The 18,915-nt window shown below is 38.5% G+C and overlaps 1 protein-coding gene across 1 annotated transcript; it reads right to left on the bottom strand.

The window, feature by feature from the left end:
* Window positions 1-1,512: 1,512 nt before the first annotated feature.
* On the bottom strand, window positions 1,513-9,954 carry LOC142340600 (huntingtin-like). The gene has a single exon (XM_075391284.1). It carries the CDS (start codon window positions 9,926-9,928, stop codon window positions 1,691-1,693), a length of 8,238 nt encoding a protein of 2,745 aa, XP_075247399.1. The 5' UTR covers window positions 9,929-9,954; the 3' UTR covers window positions 1,513-1,690.
* Between the last annotated feature and the right edge of the window lie 8,961 nt (window positions 9,955-18,915).

Here is an 18,915-nt window from a genome sequence, read left to right as displayed (position 1 = left end):
GTTCCTGCTTCAAAACCACTACTATAAATTTGATTTTAAAAAAATTCCAATTTTTTTTAAATCACTATTTGTTTTTAAATTCAATCAAACCACTCGAACTCGTCGAGCTGAAAAATAGCCCATCATGTCACTGCTATATACTGAGGAAAAGCTTCAGAGAAGAGAATAACAATCATAAATCAAACGTCAAAAGGAGCATTCGTCAAAACGTAAAAAACTGAAAAATGTAATTACTTTTTCTTTATAGTACAGGAATAGAAATAAACAAAACTGGTTGCACGAACTTGAGACTATAAAAATGCTCAAACGATTCTAGGCAAGCCTAAATAAACTCAAAGTTCCTTGTATCAAATATACTCTTTTATCAAATTTCTCTTGTATCAAGTTTTTTTAAAAACTTCCTAGAAACTGTTCCGTACCAAAAAATCTATTCATTTCACAATAGAAATGCCTGCAAGACTTAAGCTTCAATTGAGTTTTAAAAAATTTCAATGAAACAACACAATGGGCCAAACCGCTATGATATCCCAAAAATCCGCAATATAGTTGAAAAACCTTCAAATCAGCTTAAAACTCTGGAATAACAAGCTTCAAAATTCTAGCAAAACAACATGCACATTAATATTTTCTACAGTTCCTTTTATTGCAACAAAATCTTAAAACCAAGAAAGCGGCTTGAAAAAGGCGCACGAGAAAAAAATACTTAACTAGCTTCGCAAAATATTTTCACACCTACATTTCTGGCTGTTTCAAAAAAGAATAAAATAACCACTCTCTGTTCTCCACTCTTAGAATTTGTTCACCAAAACAACCTTTCCGATCTTTTTTCTCTCTCAAGAAACAGAAAATCATAACGCCTCTTTGAGGAGCAAAAAAGAGCGCCCCATAACAATTCAAATTCTTTGTATTGTAAAAAAATCCCCTTCAAGTCTTAAAGCTACTCAACAGAAAACCATAACGACTGTGCATCAAGAGATTTAAATGATGCAAAATTGTTTTTAATCCGAAGTTTAACAGATTCATCCTGCTCATTTCGATCAGTAACAAAAGATTGAACATTCTGCCGAAAAATCACGTAAAATAAAGACGGTCCCGATACAATACAAATCCTTTCCACTGCAATATACCAACCACGATCACCGCAATATAGCAACGCTCAGAAGTAATCAGAAATACTATTCGAGGCAAGTAATGACGGTCTGAGAATGTTAAAAGCGATAATTTACGAGAGAACGCTATGGGTCGGTAGACGAGTACTCAGTTAAAATGAAGCGTACAAACGTACAGATTGCAAACTTATCTGTGACTCCAGTAGATATGAATTGTCTTTCTTGTCTTAGCTATCAATTACAAATCCAATTTATCTTTTTTCATCAATATGAAGTTAATTTTGATAAAGCAATGCGCAAGTTGCTCACGAAATTGACAAGATGGATTTTGAGATCATTGAGTTCTGGTCACCTTGAGCTATTCTCAGAAAATTGCCGTATCACTCACGTGCCACTTGAAAACTTTAGAAAACTAGCATTCAATTAAATTTGACAACAGATAATGATTTATTCAGCATGACATTGAGAAGTTTGTTACAATTGAATTTGCGATAAAATTTACAGAAGCACTATTATATATATGAATTGCATTTCATTTCATATACTACAATTTATATTACTGTTTTAAAGCATTAAAATGTTCAAATATTAGAAGAAAGATCCCTGACAAATTTGACGCTAGAAGCGAGCAAGCATTCTCTTAACTGACCTCTATCACTTTCGCAGTCTAAGCTGGAGTTGAATATCTGCACACTCAATCTGGCCAACTCCTGACTCATAATGCCCCAATTGGTCCACGCTTCAAACTGATTGGCTGCTTTAGATGCAGTGCTCTGATTGGACAGTTTCTGTGATATCTGATTTAGAATTAGGGCTATGATTGGTTCGGAATATTGCGAATTAGTCGCAGAGACAAAAATAACTGATAGTATATTACATGCATCTTCTGAGTTCGAAATTGGGCTAATGATGCTCGGAAGTGGAGGCCAAAGTAATTCGAAGAGAACTTTTTCACTGTCACACTTGAGCAGATCTTGGAAAATGTCGAAGACTAAATACACACAGCAACTTTGGGCAACGTTAGTTCTATGTTTCTGCAGCAAACTTGTGGCTTTGTAGAACCTCTCGTGTAAGTTCAAATAGTCGATCATGAGCCTTCCCAACGGTCGGACAAGGATGCTTGCGTGCTGTGCTGATGAGAATTCGAACTTCTCAATGATTCGTGTAACTCTTTCAATGGAGTCGATTGAAATGTTTTCGTCAGATTCCAAGTTGTGCACGGCCGGGGGATAGTAACTGTACACACAGGACAGTAGCAAACTCACACTGAATCGGAGAATTGTCTTTGTTGACGCGTTCTTGATATGTTCGAAGCATGTTTTGATCACAAAATCTGCCACTTTTCGATTGAGAGCCTGGCTAATGACAAGTTCGTCAATTCTGCTAAATATGGCACAGAACACGTTTTTTGTACAGATGCTGGAATACACCAGGAACATTTGGACGGCCGTAGAAACAAAATCTGTGTCTCTTAACTCACTTATGAAATTTGTGATTGTATCGAATGTTAACGCGACTAAAGACAGCATGTAATGTTGTGAAGGTCGGGAGGCTGCAACTGAGGTTGCGGCTGTTATTCGATTGAGGACATACATTTGAATATGATTGGCCATAATTGGGCGCAAAATGCTGCGATTTTTATCCGCACATTTCATCAGCAGGCTCAACCCGCAAAGTGTTGTGGTTTCAATAGAAAGCATCGAACTGCTGAGACCAGCTACAAAAATTGAGATCAAATGGTCAATTTCTTCACTGTGGCGCTCAATGTCTGTAGTGGCGTTGATACTCTGACATAAAAGGGGTATGGTGTATAAAGCAGTCAGCTCATCCTCAGCAGGTAATGTTCGATGCAAGTTGCTTATGAGCACGTACAGCCAATCAAACTGGTTCGTATCCACAAACAAATTCGAGAGCAAAATGAGACCCTTGAATACATCACAAGTAACTGAAGTAGGGATTGTAGCATCTGTGAGCCAATGATGACATTGCTCGTTGAGGAGAACAACGCACGAGTTTAAGTCCACCTTGACTTGATCAACAACGTTTTCAGGTAAGTGAGCGAACACACTTTGCGACAGCAATTCAGCAAAATGTACGCTTGATGATCGCACTACTTCTCGGAATTGCGAGGTCAGCTGTCTTTTTAATTTTGCGATATGAGGGTAGTGAATTTCAGGTGCATTTCTGCGCCCCGACCTGAATTTTGATGGCCTGGAGGGGTTCAAGGGCACTGATGGTGCAATCAGAGTAGGGTTCCCAGGTAGAAGTGTGCGCATGGCTACTGCAACCAAATTTATGATGGCATTGAAGGACATCTTCCTTATCTTCCATTTTTCTTCAAGGAGATCAATTTCTTCCTCATTGCTTGCGTTCAGAACTGATAAATAGATCATCCAAATTTCCTCAAATGACTGTCTGCTAACCCAGCCGAACGTTTCGACACGGTTTTGGAAGTCATAAAATAAATCCGGATCAAGTAAGAAAGACGTGTCAATGTTCAAAGGTTTCTCTTTTATTGTTTCAACGGAAAAGCCTTTTGCCCACATATCTTCGGGCACACGGCATATTTCTACAACAGAAGGATGCCTACAAAGAGACGCAAGGGCATTCTTCAGACAAATGGCAATTTCATTACTCGGGTTTTCTTTGCTAAGCAATAACACACACTCGGCACTTTCGCGGATTGTTACAAGTTTATCATCCTTTTGTGCAATCTTCAGAGTCGGGAAACAGGTTGGGATGAAGTTTCGAGTTAATAACATTAACAACTTGCACAGCTTGACAGATTTTTCAAAAGGTTCTCTAGTTACAATTTGCGTTAAAACTGCAACATAAGGAATAAACTTCAAGAGCTTCTGTATATCGAGCCAATCTTTACACTCAGAATGTTTACTCTCAGTGACTGTCTCTAGCATCCGCTCAGATAAGTGCAACAAATTACTTCCATGAGGTGCCAGATTTTCTAGCCAGGATGCATTAAGAACAATGTAGTACTCAATGCAACTCATCAACGGGTTCACGTCATTTCGGAGTCCAACCAAATCTTGAGAAGCCGCAAAGCGATTTAGCAAAGCATTAGTTTTCGAAAGGAACATTTCGGACACAAAATCGATAAAGCCGATACGATCAGCGTTGTTCTGCGCTTGTTCATGGGTGTAGTTTTGAAACAGGCATAAAACCAGTCCGAAATTTGCGTCAAATCCAGAAAGGTATGATTTGGACTCTTCAACAGGAAGAGCATCGACAAACCTTGCGTGATCTTCATCGGAAATTTGATCTCTATTTTTAGTCAAAAGAACTCTGACGAATTGAGAGTCAAATTTAGCAAATTCAGACATCATAATTTTGGATTGCTGTAACTTCTCTGTATCTTTCAGGAAATTCGATGACTCATTTGCAAACTTTCCAAAGTAGATTACAAGTTGTTCCATTAATTTTGGAAACTTTTTATGGACATTCATTGGGTACAACCTGCGTGCCACCAAGTCTAGCTCGTCTAGGGGAGGTTGATCACACGTAGTTGAGTTTGTCAAATGTTGCAATTTAGCAATTACAATATTTATAATGCCTCTTTGAAACACTAAATCGCGGTTGTTAATTAGGAGCTCACTTCCGCAGAGAACCAGTAACACTTTGTGTGAAATTGTCGGATGTAGGGATTTGATCACTGTCAGGAACTTATACTTCGTTGTTGAGTTGATAATGGAATTCACCATTTCATTGTCGTGAAACTTTTGCACAAGAAGCGAACTCAGCGGAGGTTGTTGGTACACAATGCTTAAGAAATCAACGACTGGTGGCTCCTCAGCGTATGAACAAACGTCATTCAAGTGGTTTATGATGACCCAAGACATCGGTTCCATATCTTTACTTGCAGTAGCAACAGCCGAATCCACGAGAAGTAAGAAGCACGACTTTGTCAAAAACATCTGCGATGGAGAACTCGAACATTTATCAGAACTGTAATTCAGAATAGAAGGCCACCAACTTTGGTCCTTCGTGTATCCCACGGAGAACAAAATGTCGCACCATTGTAGAAACAAATACGGATACAGGGGGACTAAGAGACGTTTCACTTTATCATTCAAAGTTATAATGTTCGTCGTTAATGTGTGGGAAATTTGAGCTCCGTTAATCAATCGGGCGAAATTTTCTGCAATTTTCTTTGCGAATGGAGAGGATGACTTAATCAAAAACTGCAAGTGTTGGAACAGTTTGAAAATATGTTGGGATATTTTGTCCACCTCGAAATCAAAATTCTCACATGCGTTCAACGATGCAATGACATGTAGAAACTGATTTGCGATCATTTCCTCAGGTTTCGAGCACTTGTATATAGAAGAGGAGTCCGATACAATTTTTGTTTTCAACTCTTTGATTCTTGTCAGCAAAGATTCATCTTGGAAAAACCGACACATATTGTTGACAAGCGCAGTGAATATGGAGAAGGAGTTTCTGAAGTTCCTGAAAGAATCAGTTGGAAGGGGTTTGAAAAAGAGCCTCAAAAGATGTTCTGAGTTGATTAGTCCAACTGAGGGATGAAATAGCGCAATCAGCTGCTGCAGCCGGTCAATGTCCAGCACGGTTTGAAATGTTACTTCGCTGTTCTCTAACAACGGCACAATATTATCCGAACACTGTCTTGAGAACATCTTGTGTTGTATTTCTCCCTCGTGTCTAGAATGACGTAACGCCACAATGATCAGATCCCATGCTTCGGGGAAGTCACTCAGTTGCAGCAAAAGCACACTTATGATCTGACGGGCTGCTTTTGATCCACTCGTTTCGAGATTACTAGTCGTCACAACTTGTTCTTCAGGATCACTTACAGATATTCCGCGCCTTGCAAATAGATCATGTACTACTGGTCTGAGCACGTGAATAGATACTTTGTTATCGACCTTGGACAAAGCAGAGCAATGCTGAGTTATTTTCTCGAGATACACAATAGGCTTTCCTTCAAACTTCTGATGACTAAGTTGAACGAAAAAGACCATTGCGTGTCCCAAAAGGTCAGCGTGTGCTTCGGACAAGTTTCCTCTCAGATCAGAGAAGATGGCAAGCTGATCAGACAAAAACTTCAAAAAGCTATGCTCATTATCCAGTAAATTGTAGTTGACTTTGAGATTAATCAACTGACATAACAATTCAATGACAATCAACCTATCACAAGGCCTGCTAGAACTGCTGTACTTTCTCAAACTGTTCAGTACTAAGCTTTCAAAGCTTTTAATATGTTGGTTAACCAGTTGCATACGATTCTGGAACTGCCAAACCGGTCCCGACTTCTGCTTCATTTCTCGTTTCAAATTGCTGACACTGGGATCACCGTTGGCATTTGCATCCGGAGCCAGCTCCTGAGTAAAACGCATGTACGGATCCGTAAACGTTGACGTGTACAAAAAGGGTACTTCTCTCTCCCTCTTTTTAGGAGTGCCTACATTGGAAGTGACCCGCAGAGGGTTGTGGCAAATACTGGTTCCGAATACACTGTGGAACAGATCCTGTACACATTTGATAGCTTCAATCGGCGTCAGGTTTAAACACAACTCCACCTGCCGCAATATTGTGTCCACGTACAAAGAGATTTCACGGGTGCTTGCATAGTGAAACAAATTACCGATACTTTTTAAAACTGATGACGTGAAAATTATAAACTTGTCATTTTGACTGGTCAAACTCGATACTTTCAGAGACCTGTTCATGCTACTCAGAATTTCAAAAAGCAGCATTAGGTTCGTATCATAAGAGAATGATGTATCTAGTGGTTTCGGGGGAGTCGGAGCAGGCGGAGTGTTAGACCCTGACGTAAACATAGATATCGATTCCTTTTTTGCTTCTTCTAGAAGCTTTGTAGGGAATGAAGGCAATGTTGCACTTGTATTTCTGGCTTTAGTTACCGCCGTCTCCACCAATTTTTGGCCCTTTTTGCGGATTGGACTGGGCAAATTTGGGGTGTTCGGGAAATACGAAGGCAAAGACGTCAGATTGGTTGGCAACTTCGGGTAGCCACTTTTGACGGGACTTGTAGCAGGTTCTCTATTGCGCAATACGTGGTCCACAATGTTCAAACATTTCAAAACATGGTGAAAGAATGCGACAAATAGGGAAGCTAACATTTCATCATGAATGGCAGGCCAATCTCGGTACGTTTTCATGGTATCATCAAAAACTTGCGGACTCTCCAGAAATCCAATGGCAGCTGAGCAGAGCAAAGTTGTAATTAAGTCTATCAGGCAGGCATGGGTAATCACATTTGTACATATGGGAGAATTTAGCAAATTCAGACAGAGTCGAATGTTTCCGAACTTCTCAGAGGTGTTCAAGTCGTTCCTTTGAGGCAGCGGACACATTTGCCATGCACTAGGATAGTTTCTAGGAACGTACAATTCAGCCAGCTTCTTCAACGTTAACAAAACTCCATAGAGTTCACTTGAATCACTACACTCGTTCAGTCTTCTGAATAGCAAATTAGTTACAAATGCTAGCTTGTGAGAAAAATTAATCGCAGTACATTCTTGAGCTGAACTTCGTGTGTAGATCTTTTGAAAATGCATAGATTTATCCACCATATAAATCTCAGGAATTGATTTGAAATTCGGACAGTTTGCGTTGCATAATTCAGTGGAGACTATTATCAACGCTTCATGTGTGAAACTCAGAGAGTTTGAGCTAGGCGTGCATATTTTCTCAACTAGGGACACCAAAATTTTGGATGCTGGTTCCCTCAAATTCTGGCTCGAACTTTGTATCTGCTCAATAATGAACTCCAAAATTTGTGTTTGTAACGTTAACACTGGCGACGCTTTAGCCGGACAATTGGCCTCATGGAACATTAAATAATTGAAATCCACATTTCGAAAGAATTCCATGGCAGAGAGCTTCACCAGCCAGTATTTGTGAGACTTGTGGAAAAGTACAGTTTCAATAACATCCACAATCAGAGCTGAATCAGCACAAATCTGTAGAAGCATTTGAATAGATGAAGCTAAAACCGTCAGAGCCGCTCGAACGACAGGAGCTTCAGGATCCGAAAGCGCTTTCAAAAGAGCTTCAACACTTGTTGAGAATCCAGCAGCTTCCAGACACTGACCTTCCAGAAACGACTTGAGAATTGAACCATAAATATTTACACAGCCTGACCTGACCTGTGGGTCCGAATGAGACATGAACAGCAGCACATCTTCAATGAACTGACTTTGAGGCTCCCCGATCGACAATGAATTTATGTTTAGAAACAGTTGCAAGTCCTTAATATCTTCTAAAGCACACACTTGTGCGACAATTTGAAGGGCCAAACACTTGATACTGATACGTACTTCATTGTCAGCTCTCAGTTTTGATTTCTCACCAGTCAGTAAAAATTCTGAACAGACTAGACGAAGCGCATACATTGCCGGACTTTGCGTATGCGACGAATAAATACCGATGTCGATTTTATTTGAGGCATCAATGAGAGTATCAGTAGTGGCCTGACCCTCTGATGCGTAGAAAGACTCGGTCATGGAATCAGATGGGAACGGTGACATTCTATCTTCAGTTAGTTCATCGTCAAAATTGTCTTTTGTACTCAGAGCTCGGATCCTTTCTGGAAGATCTTCAGCCGATGAGGAAGTTGAACCAATATATCCCGAAGAACTCTTTTCAGTAGCTGCCCCACTTCTACCGCCAATACTACCCCGATCGGACCGATTTGCCAATTTACTATTAAACAAGGGAACCTCTGAACTCGCATTGTCTTCTAAGTTTTGCAAGCTTTCTCCAAATCGAGATGAAGTTTGCTTGCTCGATTCTCGTGTAATTGAATCATTGGGCGACCAAGACAGAACTTCTTCAGCATTGTCAAAAATCTGCACTCGTGGAATACCTCCTGCTCTAGTCAGGATTCTCTTCAGCCCAATAGGACAAATCTTAACAATGCTCAGCAAAGCCTCTAGTGCTGCGGTTTTGACAACACTACTAGTATGGCAGCACAAATGACAGAACATTTCAAAGCAAAGCACCAAAATCGGTACAAGTGACGATACATTATCAAGTTCTTCAGTGTTTTTATTAGTTTCAACAACAGAGAGCATATGACGAAGGCAAATCAGGCTGCCCACGAGTAAGTCACTTTCAATATTTTCAGTGTTCAAAGGAATGATTCGAGTCAATATAGTTTTCATTGCATGGAGAGTATTCACAACGGGGAAAGCGGAATGTCTACAGACGTGATACACTGCTAAAGATGCCGATCTTCGCGAAACAGCATTTTTCGAGCTTAAATTATCCAGAAAAGGTGCCGTTAATACCTGCACATCTTTATGGTTCAACCCACATCCAACAATTGAATAAACTTTATCAATGAAAACAGGTAGAGCTTCTAATATCGCTTCATTTTCGTTCCCAGCAAGGCGACAAATTTCAGGTCCAAAACTAGCTTGGATAATGTAGTACTTCTGAGGCTGCAGATAAGGCATGAGATCGGCAATATGGGTCAGGGCCGTTTTGAGAGACCTCGGATTGTCACAGCGTTTAAGCTCTTTGAAAATGTTAGCTAAAATTTTGAAAAAATAGTTGATTTTGGCTTTAGATATCTTTTCCAAACACTCTGCTGCATTTGAGCGTACATCACTGTTAGAATCTCCACAATAAGTCAAAATTATTTCAATCACTGACGCCAAAATCTGAGAGAACTCTTGTATTCTATTGTCATTAAACTCGCATACAAAATCGCACACCAAAGTTAGGTGCAATATTTTCTCGTCTTTCTTCTCCGAATCAACCTTGTCAGTCAGATACGACTTTAAAACCTCGACCGATTTTGCATATTTCTCCATGCCTAGCCTGAAATTGCAGTTTAAACTGTTTCAGCACGAAATGAAATATTAGATGAGTACGCTAAAATAGATAAAGACCAAATCCAAAATTCGGTTGGTAACAAAGTTTATTCTGTGGAGAATTCAATAAATAAAACAGATCGCTAAATAAATTTAAGTCATTGATTCATATTTTCATTAAAACAAAACATGTATTGGTTGCTCTGAAATAACATTCGATGCATTCAATGTCGTACACGATGAAATTTCTAGTTTCCCCATCTCTGCAGCATAAAATAATCAATAATTACAAAACTTTTCTAAATCTGCTTCATGTTCACATTTCCTCTAAGAACGAACAATAATGACAATTAAACAGATTAAGCAAAAACTTCATTAAACACATTTTTCATCCAGCAAACAAACACATGTGAAGACAAAAAGTTCAAAAACAAAGCAGGCAGATTGCCGGAATAGCTGCGAAATAGAATTGCGTGCCATATAATATAGATAGAAACAGATATAGATATAAATTTAAAAAGCTATTGGCGCCGCTCAAAAAGCTATACAAAAAACATTCAGCGATAAAATAATAAAGCTTGATACAATCCATTCCACAGAAACCTTGAAACCTTTTTATCAGGGATTTTCATAACACACATTTATTACAGCTTTCTTGCACCTTTAGTTCCTCTGACCTAAAAACTAATTCAATTAATTTTAAGTTTTAAAGTGCAGAAGTCATTTTATTGAGTGAGGTAAGTCACGTATGATCAAATCTAATCACGCAAAAGAGCTAAAACGTTGGCCGAAGAGAGTGAAAAATGACGTCACGCACGCAAACGCCGTCAGTGAGAGGGAAACGTCATTCAGAAATTTCACCTTTTCAGCTTTGCTGTGTGAACAAATGTCAAACGAAAAAGAGCGTCAGACGATGATACAATTTAGCTCAATACAATTCAAATTCTTTGAATTGTAAAAAACTACGAACCCGGCAATATGGCTCCACTCAACTTCTAGCTTCGCAGCTATAGTACTCGGAAACATTGAAATCAAAGTAGGCACGCATACGTGTTTTTTTCTCACAGCACAATGTAAAACAAAATGGAGTCACAATTCAATTTTCAGAAATTTAGTTCGTAAATGGAAAAAACTTCCTCGAGTTCAAGGAAGAGAAAAACTAACGAAATAATTTAAAAAAAACTTGGAAGAGAGGCAAAAATGACAAACAAAATCCAATGAAAAAAAAATTAAAAGTTAATTCTAAATTTAAAATAATTGACAAAAATCGGAAGCCGAAGCTTAATTATCTGATTAATCAGAGGAAAGATGTGCTATTTTCGATTTTTAAAATTACATCCTTTAACTTAAACATCGCGGTTACTCTAATCCACTTTTGACATTAAAAATCTCTCAGTACCCAACTTCACAATCCTGAATTTTTCCTCATAGTAAACTTTCAAAATCCTTTCACTCGAGGGGCCTTATATTTCAAGTGTATAGCTGACAATCCCCATTTTGGCCATCACAATCTCATCAATGTGCGAAACTTTTTGTTCTTTTAACAAACTCATTTTAAGTGCTATTAAAAACAGCGCTTATCCATAGCCTTTTATATCTGCGTAGATGATAAGGAGACAATGGTGTCCAATGTATATCTTCGGTTAGAGATAAAAAATTGACTACAGCCACGGAGAACAATTATTCATCGATGACCTTCCAGTTTGTATTTTGTGTTCTTGCATTGTTTCTTGGATTAGAAACTTCGGCTAGTTCATATAAAATCAGAAAAACCGTTCCGTTCGATTGGCTTTCGAATAACAGAAAGTAATGTGTTCAGAGTGAGTCGCAATCATTTAGGCCGTCAGCATATTCTCAACCGTTCTGAAGGAGACCAAATATGTCTGATATTCCGCATTCAGATCCACCCAGAATTTCACTTCCGAACACGCCTATTCCGGCAATTTCAGCCGCTGCTTGAAAGAGTGCTCCACGATTTATCCTGATTCTCTGACAAAAGTTTTAATGTTGTGACTCGGAGATTGTTGGCAGTTTATTGCGCTACGTGAGTTTCACTTTAGCATTTTCTATGGGCCAGTTTAGGCGGAAAAAAGATCTGCCAATTCTTAAGAAAGGATGCAGAAAATTGACGGTGCTGTCCACATAATCGAAGACTTTTGCTTTCGATTGCTTCTTTTGTTTTTTCTATTGCTTCTTTTGCAGAGAAATTTTGACGAAGAAAAACCATCAAAAAGTCAACATTCACGAATTTTCTGGCTAGCTGTATTTTTACAGTTTATGGAAGGTGAAGTCCTTTTGAAAAAAAAATTGACAATTATTTGTTCTAACATGCCAGACGTTTTTGAAATAAATATGAAAAGAGTCAGAATCCTAAATCTTCGTATTTTGAAAATGAACTCGAAAGACATTTTGGTGAACTATTTAGGAATTCAGCTATCGGCGCAAGTGAGTATTTGCTCCCCACCGAACATTTTTTTAATTAAATTGCGTTACCTAGTCATTTGTTGTTGGTTCCAAAAATTTTGCTTCATGTTTCAATAGTTTTGTCAGAGATGTTTGAGTACTGAGAAGGTTTATTTTGTGTCATCCGAGTGGTTACGTGGTTTAAAAGAGTTTTACTTTCAGAGAAGAATTGTGTGTAACCAGCAAACACGAAAATTTATGATTTGGTGTTGCAAGAACGGTAGTCAAAATTGAGGGTCAAAGAATTTGGTCAGAGATGGCTGCAATTTTTGAGTGATGTGGAAGATCTTGATGAAAGGCAGTGATGTGATGATTGCGATTTGTAAATAGATTTTTGCGTTCGTTTCTGCGTGTTCCGTGAAGCTGTGTTGATCCTTGCATTGTCCGTGGTGACAGGAAGACAGACAAGAGCATGACGGGGAGAGGGGAAAGTGAAAAAAGGATTCAAATGAATGAATTCAGTGCTTCGTTTGTTACTTTTCTGCGTCAACTTCAGTTGTTTTAGTGAAGTTGAGTTGTAATTACATATTCCTTGTTTAAATGTTGATTTGTTTATTTAGAGAGATAATTACATGTAATTTACTTGTTTAATAGTAGGGCATGGGGCAAATTAGAAAGAGGGATCATTCCCATTAAAACCTCCTCAAATTAAACCATTTAGCAAATGATCGAATTCATTATTTATGGTTACAATTGTTGGTCACATACAAGCTTTTGTTTTGCTCTGTTATGGAATTGTGAAGTTCTCCAATCACAGTTATTATTTTATGGAACAAGTCAAATTAGTTTCGAAAGACATGTTTTCATAAAGAGTGCTCCGCAAAATACGAATCAATCATATATATCCTTCAACAGTATCTCAAACGTTTGGGCAATGCTTAATTTGGGGAATGTTCATACTTCAGGAATCGAGCTATTGTTTTATGTATGTTTGCAAACATCTACAAATAAAAAAAAACCTGATGCCGGAATAGCTGAAAGACAGAGAGGAAAAATCAAGTAAAATCATTTATGATGGGTAAGCCTACGTGACTTTTCTAAACTCAGCTTTCAACTAATTGCGGCCCACCTATGTTTATCCTGCTCTGCTACATTAATTTCTGACAATTGACATGATTGCAACAAGTGGTATTTGAAATTTCAACTGGAGGCTATTGGTTACCTGCCCACTAAGCTGCGGGGGAAGTGGAAATAACCGAAAAAGGTATGTTCAATTGTGTGCTGGTGTGTTTGATGTGAGAAGTGATCCGGTTTTGTGGAAGAGTTAGAGGTTGAGGCCTGATGGAAGTGTGCTATACCATGGGTTTCCCGATATTACACGGGGTTGGTATATTTAAATGTAAAAGATATTGCACGTATATTATTGAATGTTGTTGAAAAATATTGAAGGTTTAGGTCGTGGATGCAAGTGGATCCAAGTTTCAGCTTGCAGTATCTCAGTGACAATGATTTAAGTAAGTATTTTTGTTGATTCTCTATTCAATCTGATATATAACTTTACAATAGCGGTTCAGCAGTGGTTAATGATTATTCAAATAAGTAAAGGTGAGGCTTGCTTCTAAACAAACAGAAAGTTCTAATTAAACAACATGTCTGATACTGTTTTGAAGGTTCGAATTTTTAGATAACGTCACGTCACACTCCCCTCCTTTCAATTACTTCCGGACTCCAAATAAATTGTGAAGTCCATCATTCTTTGACGTTAAAAAAGGAAATTCGCAGACATCTCTGTAGTAGAAAATAATTGGATATATAAGAGCTACAGGTTGAAGTTTTGCCACAATATGATCGTTCCAGTCCAATATTACATGTCGTATAAAAGTAAAAATGGATACTGTCATCGCATTCTGGGTCCCAGTTGAAGAATCGGGTTCAAGACGACATACATTTAATTTTTACAACTTCACTGCACCAATTATACAGTTGTTTCTGCTTGATTGGTGAGATTTTGTGAAGAAGCATGAAGATCAGTTGCATGTTGGGGCGAATGAATTGAATGTGACGATTGAGATCGACTGGGCGTTGCTTTTCCCATAATTCTAAGCGCTTCTTTAAATGATATCAGTTGGTTGCCCATTTGATGGTAAATTTGGAACTGATTTTCGAGATCTTTGCTCAATTTAATCTTTTGCTCTACCTCATCAGGTTTATTCCAATCGAGTGTTATGATATAACAAGGCTTCATATCTGGATTTGGTGATTTGAAAGATGGCAGAATATCACGAATGATTTTAAACTTATGGTAGGCCCACATGAATAACAGATGAAGCAATAAATTTCCAATAAAAACAATTACGGTTAATGAGAGAAATTTGAATAGGAACGTATTCTTTCAGGCTAGCTTTAAATGATGGTTTAAGACTGCTCATCTCCATTGTAATAGGCATAGCGATCTTTACGAGGTCTTCACTGGATTCCACTTTCGGGCTGTGGATGAGTTTTGCTTTAACTTTCTTCATCAAGTCAACTCCTGCTACAGTCCTAGATTCAAAGTAGGGAAGATTTTCCAAGCTGGGTACGATTCCCATTAGATGTTCTAGCGGATCTGGCAATTTGACGTCTACAAATTTAGGTGTGATTCTGTCGCAATTTTCCAGATCAGGACGCAATTTAATGTTGTCACCAATTTTCACCTGGTAACCACATTCAACAGTCAGAATACAAATTTTGCATCCGTCTTTCGTTGAGCCAAGGTTACCGATGCTCTTCTCCAGGCTGTAAGTCCTAATGTTGAATCCATCTGTTGCTGACGTTAGCAACCATATTCCAAATCCCAAGTTATCAGCTTGAACATTCGTCGGAAGTTAAAACACTTCCGTGTCGCATGTTTCTGCTGCCTTGAGAATCGATCCCAAAAACAACGTTGCTAGGCATGAAGGCTGATTTGACTGAGATGGAAATTGCTCGTGATTAATTCTGTACTTCGATGATCCTATACAACTATCGAATTGTTGTTGAGACAATGTAACAGTTTCATCTTGATCCTCAGACACGGCAAGGTATGGGTTCTCAATCACCCATCTGATTGCCATACGGGGTTCAGGTTGTGGCATAGGTACCACTCTTGCTCTATATGTAGAGAATGCAGTTGTTCGTGATGCTAACGGAATCGTAAGGGTCAAAATCAACCCTTTTTCGACTGTCACTACATCACGTAGTAATTTTGCTTCGTAATACGAAAGCAGATCCGTATTGTACGGAATAGCTAGCGATAATCTGCTGCCAGACAAAGTCAAGTCTTCTCCAATAGATTTTAGGATAGCTTGTAAAGATTCTTTTGGAACAATAGAGATTGGCAACAATTTTTGCATCAAGATCGGAATCGCGTTTAAGATGTTAATTCGGTAAGTGTAGACTGATGCCCTGTAGCTTTTGACATCTGAATATAGTAGAGACAGTAGGGAAGACATTGTATCAAAGTTAAAATTCAACTGTTGGTTGGAAAAAAGCATCTGGTTGCAATCACGGAGAATGTTAAAGTTTGTTTCGATAACATGAAATTGTTCTTGGATTACTTGCCAATTTTTGTTTTGCGTTTCAGTAATTTGCGATTGGGCTTCTTCGATTTCCTTGAGCTTAATGCTTACCATGAAAAATTTTTCATCGGTATTCGTTCGCAGTTGACTAACGTAAGTTGTCAGAACTGAAGTTAGTGTACCAAGATGTTCAATGTTGGCTGCATTAGTATGAGACTGGTCTTGGCAAGTTCCAAATATGCCCGTAAGTCCGCATTCTGCAGATCCTCCTGCAATGAGTCCTGATCCAAATAGGCCAATTCCTGCTGCTGCTAAAGCTCCAATGTGTGCACCTCTCTTTCCTCGAGAAAGATCCTCCTCCTTCGTTACTTTACGTTGTGATTTTGTTCCAAGAAATGTAGCCGTTTCGTTTCGTAACAGCTCGATATCTACTTTCGATTGATTCACTTCATTTTGAATTTTTTGGAACATCCAATCAACGTTAAAATATGAATCATTTGTATGAAATGGCGATGAGAAATCGAGAGGGCAATGGACTGATGGTAATTTCCACATTTCATTCAGTTGCGCAAGCATATCTTTGATTTCAGTTTTCAGATTAAAATTGTATGATAGAAATGGCACTAAGAATTGGACTGGGATGAATTTTTCGGCAATTACAATTTTAGACTCCTCCGTGAATAATATTCCTTTTTTCAAAACATCGTCATAATCAATGTCATAGTCTGTCGAGCAATAGGTTTTTGTTAGGAATAAAAGGGTTAGGGAGATGGCAAGCCTCATCTAAACATAAGCTAGGTTTTATGTGTGTTATTAACCAGTTTTGTTGCGTTTTAGATTTAAAGTTTTTCATTCCTCTTTTGAGTTCAGTGAAATCAGGTAAAACAAGATATAAAAAATCTGTTCCTTGGTAAGTGACTGTAATCTTTTTCAGCTCTGAAATGAAATTTGTTACTGTTGTATTTTTCTTTGCCCTTGCTTTTGCATTCGCTTCGTCCTGTGACGAAGTAGCTTTGCGGGGCTATATTTTACACTGCTGCAAGAATGGAAGTTATCTGGTGGTGGGCGGCAGCAAAGTTTGGAGCAAGGCTCCCTCTGTGTGCCCTCAAGAGTTTGGAGGGGTGGCTTTTTCAAAAGTCATTCTTGACGTGGTTGGCTGTGTGTTCTGCTGCCAGAGCAGTTGGTTCACTGTACTCTACTTCATATACAAGTTTCGTCGAGCAATTGACAATCTTGCGAACTTAGTTCTTTAGAAAAGACTTCTGGACTGAACTTTGCAGACGACTAAACTAGACTTTGTTTTAGCTAGTTTGTGTTAGAATTTAGTCGTAGGTCTTTTGTTTTAGATAAACTTTGACTAATTTGACTCTTTTTGTTTCTTAATGAACACTTTTCAACACTCACAATTGGTGAGCGCTCACAAATTCAAAAGGTCAAATTTTTCAGATATAAATCATGGAAGTTACCAGGCACGGTAAGATCAAGTTGTACCTTAAAAATGGGAGGAACTTTGGGCCTCGGGAGAAGGTTCTTAAGTATGATAGCAAGGAGAAATTGGACAAACTTTTTGAATCATTTACGTTATCAGATGATGGCAAACTGCTATTACAAAATAAGCATGTTCCTACTTATGACGAGGCGGCCCTTATCTTAGCAGACATTCACTTTGGTGGTGACACCAAAAAACATATTTATCATGAGGGACGGCTACTGGGGGCTTTGAAAGAAGCAAATTTCGCCCTCCCAGAATTTACTGGTGGCTTGTCAAGAGTAGTTAGAGAGTAAGTGTAAAAATAATCAAATCATCATGATCACATCATAAAATTGTGTTTCACACTCCGGTGTTATAATTTTTAATAGGTTCCTTCGCTCTTGTCCTCAATGCTATGTTCAGCAACCGGGAGGACCTATCAAGGCGGCCAGTGTGACTACCTCGAGAAAACTGCAATTATACTCGGAGCTAGGCTTACATTGGGAGAAAGACCCTTGTGAGGGATTTGTTGGAACAACACTTTTGGGGTCCCCCAGTCTAAATGAGGAGTATGAACTGTCCGATGGCTGGGGACAATGCATTTTCTCAAGCATATTTTACTTGCTGACAGGGACTGAATCAAGTAAATTGTTAATATTAAACAAAAGAAAAACAAAATTGTTTAAAAAATGGAATTTTTGTTCTTCGTTTAGAATCAAATGGGTATAATGTGCAGAATCTAAAGTGCAATATACTTCGAAAGCAGACTGGCGCCATTATGCTGAGTGACGAATTTAGTAAACTGAGTGAAGCAGTTATTGGGTTCACTCCTAATATTTTCGAAGTAGTTAAACATACGGAGATAGTGTCACCCGTTGGTGATTACTGGGTAATTTCAGCTAAAATCTGTTCTATATGAAATAAAAAATTGTTGGGAAATTTGAGCTAGACTTTTTATTAAGGGAAGAAAAGAGAACAATTAAGCATTTTATTCAGTGTGTTCCTTTTTTTTTGTTTCTCGGGCTGGCAATGCTCCTAAAGACCGAAATTTGTGTCTATTACGACTATGGTGATGACACAAGTGTTTGGGTACGGTACCCATTTAAGGAGGATTACCGGGCTGCGTTTTTACTGTGCTCGAAGATTTACCAAACTGAAAACTACTATCACTGCGAGCCGGTTATAGAGTTTCCTACAGCAGAGTTAGTGAAACTTTTAAATGATTTTCAATTTTCATGGAAAAATATCAAAATATAAATTTTAGAACTCATAAACATGTTGTTAACAGTGGTTCAGCAGAAAGGCCTAATGGGGCTGTGTTGCGGTTGATCCTTGCGCGAGAGTGCTCGGATCAATAGCTCCGAGCTCCTTCAATTTCTTGCTCATTCTTTATGCTTAATTTTTAATTCTAAAAGGTTGTTCAAGTGGTCATACGTAAATAATCTAACTAAAATGTACAATTTAGCGAAACTAGTGATTTTAAACCTTCTGGCGCTCATTGCGCTACGCCTCCTCGAACATGTAGGTGTCTTAGAGGAGAAAAAAGCGAAAGTTTGAAATCATCCGATGATGAGACA

This window comes from Convolutriloba macropyga, chromosome 1, assembly GCF_964194025.1.
Source record: "Convolutriloba macropyga chromosome 1, txConMacr16.3, whole genome shotgun sequence".
Taxonomy (NCBI): Eukaryota; Metazoa; Xenacoelomorpha; order Acoela; family Convolutidae; genus Convolutriloba; species Convolutriloba macropyga.
The sequence above is the reverse complement of the archived record's forward strand: the minus strand, read 5'-3'. Positions and strand labels throughout refer to the sequence as shown.

Bases quoted from the DNA above. Each gene is read 5' to 3' on its own strand.
- LOC142340600 (XM_075391284.1), bottom strand. From the start codon at position 9,928: ATGGAGAAATATGCAAAATCGGTCGAGGTTTTAAAGTCGTATCTGACT.